This window comes from Salvelinus namaycush, chromosome 3, assembly GCF_016432855.1.
Source record: "Salvelinus namaycush isolate Seneca chromosome 3, SaNama_1.0, whole genome shotgun sequence".
NCBI classification, from domain to species: domain Eukaryota; kingdom Metazoa; phylum Chordata; class Actinopteri; order Salmoniformes; family Salmonidae; genus Salvelinus; species Salvelinus namaycush.
Genome location: NC_052309.1, coordinates 64,193,878 through 64,199,865, shown reverse-complemented (window position 1 = coordinate 64,199,865; position 5,988 = coordinate 64,193,878). Strand labels below are relative to the sequence as shown.

The 5,988-nt window shown below is 43.2% G+C and overlaps 1 protein-coding gene across 1 annotated transcript; it reads left to right on the top strand.

Annotated features, from left to right (window-relative positions):
• The first annotated feature begins 2,156 nt into the window (after nucleotides 1-2,156).
• LOC120034803 (heat shock protein Hsp-16.1/Hsp-16.11-like) lies at nucleotides 2,157-3,149 on the top strand. Its single transcript, XM_038981435.1, has one exon. It carries the CDS (start codon nucleotides 2,246-2,248, stop codon nucleotides 2,966-2,968), a length of 723 nt encoding a protein of 240 aa, XP_038837363.1. The 5' UTR covers nucleotides 2,157-2,245; the 3' UTR covers nucleotides 2,969-3,149.
• Nucleotides 3,150-5,988: the final 2,839 nt, after the last annotated feature.

The window sequence follows — 5,988 nt, the reverse complement described above, 5'->3', positions numbered from 1 at the left end:
CTTGATACACGTGAGAAACTGTTGAAAAAACCCAGCATCTTTCAAGTTATTGACACACTCAAACCTGTGCACCTAGCATCTACTTCCATACCCCATTCAAAGGCACTTAAATATTCTGTCTTGCCCATTCACCCTTTGAATGGCACACATACACAATCCATTTTTCAGTTGTCTCATAGCTTTAAGGGATCATAGCTTTCACCTGGATTCACCTGGTCATTCTGTGTCCTATTGCTTTGTACACTCAGTGTATATTTTATTTTAAGCCCCAACTCTGAGGCTTTGTCATAACCTAGTGGATAAAGATAGCACAGATAAAGTGGGGCATTGGTATGCGGGTATTTACTGCCTACCAAACAGCACCAAGTGTCTTTTTATGGCCTAGCGCAACCTTATCAACTTATCACCAAGACCTTGTTTAGCCGAATCAGGAAGTGCTGGGCTGAAACAAAAGCCTGCACACACTGTGGCCCTTCAGAACCAGCAGTTAATAACATTGTATTGAGCAACACTTCTATATTCAATAACTACAGTAAGACCAAGGCAATCTCCTTGAAGAAATCACTTAAGTGATATTGCTGAATTGGGGGATGATGCAATTTGACCTGTTTTAACTAAGATCATTGATTGACCAGCATCCAATCAGCATCCAATCAATATCCCGGGCAGCAGTTGTGGGTCTTTAACTTACAGTATAAATGCTAGAAGTGTAAGGGGTTGTAATATGACTCTTCCTGAGTTCCTCAGCTATACATACTCTCTCCTCTCCTCGCTATAACTATGACTGAGTGTCTCTAGGCCCCATCAATCTCCTGACTCCATCGCAGGGAGGATTGTGGGTGACACGCTGACATATGGCCCAGCTCCCAGCACGCACTTGGAGACACCTGCCACATGCCGCTAAAGAATGGAGCAGACTCAGTTCTTTATGGCTTCCGTCTGTGGGTGATCAATACACACACACACACACATGCGGGTAGAAGCCCAGACACACACACACGGGTGGACATGAGGGCACACACGCACATACACACACAAAAATGCACACCATTTCTAAGGGTGTGAAGTTGAGCTGAGGGCTGAGGTGAATTTGTATGAAGCTGCTTGACTTCGTATAGAATCACTATATGTGATCCTTAATAAATATCTCCAATTAGAGCGAATGACTGTGTTTTTGTGACTGTGAATGGAAGCAACATTAGAGTGTACAAATAAATAACTCTAGGTTTTAGAGTGTAGCCTGTTTCTGACTGTGAATGGTAATAACATTTGCTGAGGTTGATATTCTTAGAACGGCAGGTCCCAAAGCGTCTGGTGACTGAAAAGTACATGCTGTAAATTTAAAAGCAGCGCTCATCAATGTACTTTTATACGCCCCTGTCATGTTGCTATACTCATGGTGTCAGCATTTATACTACCAGGAAGTTGTCTAAAATAGACCTCGGTCTGTGCTAGTGTACCAATGATATTCAAACGGACTAACTTCCTTCGACTTCTGTTAGTCAGCGATGCATCACGCATGTCTCTTCTCTGCTTACAGACATACCTGGTGCCTGGTGCATTAGCTCATTGAACCCATCCTGAACTGTGAGGATAGCCCCCTAGTACATGGCCACAACACTTGGCTCCTAAAGGATAGTTGTGGGTTCACGTCAGCTAACCCCGGGGGTGTCCAGCCATTTGTAGCCTTCACTTCCAGTATGTCACCCCAGCCTATCCAGCACCCACAAATAGACAGGGGGTGAGGCTCCAAACGCATGTATGATAGACCAGGGACAATATCAGCCCGTTGATCTCATCCAACAGCCGTGACTCAGGATAGAGGGTGGATGGTGGTAAGGCGACCCTCAGCTGTGGCACGACCAACCCGACTCTGTGACTAACGAACCAATGACAAACACAGAGGGGGAAATAGAAGCACCTGCCCGTAAAAACACGTAAACAGGATATGGCCATAAGCTCAGTTTAGCCCACCGACTCGTCGCAGGGCATTCTTGCCCCATACCACTTACTGCCCCCTCCCCCCGTCCTTCTTTACTGAGCTCATGGGTTGTAAATAGGGCAACAAGGGGGAGGGCTTTAGGGAGAGAGGGAGTATATAAGCCTGAGAGGCGCTGCCACAAGTTCAGAAACACTCACCGGGAGTAAGTCGTCAACCAAGAGATCCTCACAGCAAGAGATCCAAGGAACTCACACTCTTCTTCTTCTAAGCAGACCGGAAAGGAAAACAGAAAAAAATAACAACATGACTCAGTCCGCCGCCCCAGCAATCGAGAGCATCTTCGGAAACGACCCTTTCTTCAGTCAGGAGAGGATGGTCTTCCCCCCCATGCGACACCAGGCCCCATCCGGCATCCAAGAGGACTTCTTTCAGAGGAGGTCCAACCTGGCCAGTGATCTCCTCAAAGAGCTCCGCGATGGGCTCCCCAGTATGTACCAGCTGCACGAGAGGGCCCACCTCCGAATGGGCTCCCCATTCCTGGAGAGGAGGAGCACAGGAGTTCCAGCAGGAGCTTTGAGCCAGGGCCTCAGCACGGAGGTGGCTGAGACAGGCCGGAGCCACAGCCCCCTGGCCCTGAGCCTAAACGCCCAGGGCTTCAACCCCGAAGACATCACAGTCAAGCTGGACGGACGGAGGCTAGCCGTGGTGGCCATGAAACAGGCCAAAGCAGAAGAGGCTAAATCCACCTCCTCTGCCATCTCTTCCTGCTCCTTTTCCTCCTCCTCGTCCCAACAGAAAGGCTTTGTCCAGAAAATTGACCTGCCTGCTCACCTAGACCTGACAGCCTTGACCTGTTCTCTGGGAGAAGATGGACAGCTGAGGATCGAAGCCCCCACTGCCGTCCCCCAGCTGGAAGCCCCAACAGCAGAGCAGGAGGTCCCCCTCCGCTTCAGAACCTCCCTGGACGTACCCATAGCCAAGGGCAACACGGAAGAGTCCATAACAGTGAAGACCTCAAAACCTTGAATTATATTTTCTTAATCATTTAATTTTATTATCAATCCAGTGGATTACATTGTGGGACATTGTTTATAATATGCCTATTTGAATAAATATTATTTAATAAAGACAATCTGACATTGGAATGATGGTTGCTAGAATTGTGGTTTGTGTGGATGACAGTTTTAAAATAGATAACTAGAAATAAGTAGTGGATCTTGTCATTACTAGCATACTATACATTTCAAACAGTCATGTGAACTAAATAGTTTTACAGTCCGAAAACACATGTAACCTTGCACTCTGCACCTCAAAACATACAATACCGTTCAAAAGTTTGGGGCCACTTAGAAATGTCCTTGTTTTTGAAAGAAAAGCACATTTTTTGTCCATTAAAATAACATCAAATTGATCAGAAATACAGTGTAGACATTGTTAATGTTGTAAATTACTATTGTAGTTGGAAACGGCAGATTTTTTATGGAATATCTACATAGGCGTACAGAGGCCCATTATCAGCAACCATCACACCTGTGTTCCAATGGCACGTTGTGTCAGCTAATCCAAGTTTATAATTTTAAAAGGCTAATTGATCATTAAAAATCTGCCGTTTCCATCTACAACAGTCATTTACAACATTAACAATGTCTACACTGTATCTCTGATCAATTTGATGTTATTTTAATGGACATAAAAATTTGCTTTACTTTCAAAAACAAGGACATTTCTAAGTGACCCCAAACTTTGAACGGTAGTGTATTTCTCTCACTGACATCAGGATTTGGAGACAGAAAACATGACAAAGACATTGTTGCATGTCACATTGGTTGCATTGTGTGTTCTCTTCATCTGTGTCGAAATCAGGGGCGTAGGCATGGGTGAGCTTGGTGGACACAGCCACTGGGGAACCAGGCCCACCCAATCAGATTGAGCAAAAACAAAAACAAAAATATTTTGCAGCATGAAGCGCTCACCAACCTGAAGCTTGACCAAATGCTTAAAATACAAACTAGCATTGTAATTATAATTGAAACACTCCAAATAAAGGAAGTGGTGAGGTTGTACTTGCTACTCTACACACTAAAAACAAATGGTTCTACATAGTGCCAAATAAGGGTTATTTGGCTTGTAACCATAGCAGATCCCTTTTTGTTCCTGTTTAGAACCTTCTTTGAAAGTGCTACTGTATAAAGAACCACGCGCATAAGGTTCTAAATGGTACCTGCACGGTGCTATAATGTACCCTTTCCTAAGGTTCTAAAAATAACCATTAATACAAGGTTCTATATAGCACCAATTAAGTGTTCCGCTATGGTCACAACCCTTTTTGGGGCTATATAGAACCCTTTTTATGGTTCTTTATAGAACCTTTATGGAGGAAGGTTCTATAAAGAACCTTCCTCAAACTCAAAGGTTCTTTGTAGATTATTTTGAAGAAGTATACAGGGTTTCTTATTCGGGTCAGCCATATGATCTTGTTAAAATTCCTTATTGTTGCGTTAATTGACCAGTTGAATCAAGTGTGCTAGCCCTGCAACGGCTGGGGATCCCTGAGACAATTGAGAACCACTGATTTAGTCAACTGTTCTCAATTGACATAAGGCCGTGTGAGTCTTTCACAATACACTGTCACTGGCCATAGTCATATATAACACATATATAACACATATATAACACATATATAACACATATATAACACATATATAACACATATATAACACAACAGACTAGATCAACTGGAATGACACTCTCACTTGCACAAAAGAGCTGTACGCAAACAACACCCCAAAATATTTGAAAAAGACGCCACCCCGACAATTGAATTATTACTAAAAAAGCAAAGAACCCTTTTGTGAACTGCAAAGAACCATTTGAAGGTTCTTTGAGAACCAAAGGGTTCTTTGAGTCATTCTGGTTCCACATAGAACCATCGCCCTTCCCAAAGAACCCTTGAGGAACCCTCCTTTTTTAGTGTGTACCCTAAACAAACGCTACCTCTTCAATGTCAGATGATGGCGCCAGTACCCTCTAATAAGAAATGTTCCATTACAGCTGCTGTATGTGTAATTCAATCAATCATACTCTTCCAAACCATCTACTATTCTGTTGAAGTAATGGCTTGCTTCACATTTTCTGTTGAATACATTATTTGCAACATTTGATTTGATCGTATCAGTTCTTATAGGCCCTGCATACTGTTCACTGGTAAAGACCATACAAGTCTGTGTAGATCCATGTTAACCTCTGGTAATGGTAAAAAAAACAAAGGGGACACTGAGCAGGAACACAAGCTGTAATTTGATATATGCAGACCTCTTCCTCCTTGTTAAATTCATGTGACTTTTTGTGTATATAAAATCTTTTATTTCTTACATTTTTATTGAACCTTTATTTATCCAGGTTAGTTTCATTGAGATAAACATGTATTTTTCAAGAGAAACCTGGTCCAAATCTAGGTAATCTAGCTATATTTGCATACACCACAATTCATTTGCATACACTACAATTCAATTCTCTCTTTGCGTACACCACATTTCACTCTTTGCTCACGCCACATTCACAAGACACCCCGGACCTCCTGGCTCAGACTTGTATCAGTCTGGTTGTTACTGGTTGTGAACTACAAGAGAGCAGGGAGTCAAGTCAGGAAAGTTGTAGCAGGTTAAAGTCAAGCACTAATCACGGATACGTCCTACATAGCCACTGAAACACATTTTCTCTCAACTCAAACTCACGGGCAACGTTTCCAATCACCTCTAGAATCCCTTCCAGAATCCCTTTAAGGCTGATGACGAAGAAGCTCCCAGAGACAAAGGGGTCAGAGAGGGTGAGACGCCAAACAGACAACAGCATCTTTAGTCTCTACACTTGGGGAACTCGACACCAGGGAAAGGAGAAGAAGAAAGAGCTTTAAATGCTACCATTACACACAACTCCCTGAAGGGGCCTAAATTAGTATCTGTAAAGGTTCCTCTGACATTTGCTACCTGGGAGACACTATTTGTTGTCTCGCCATAACAGGGACAAAACACAGCAGTTAATATTTG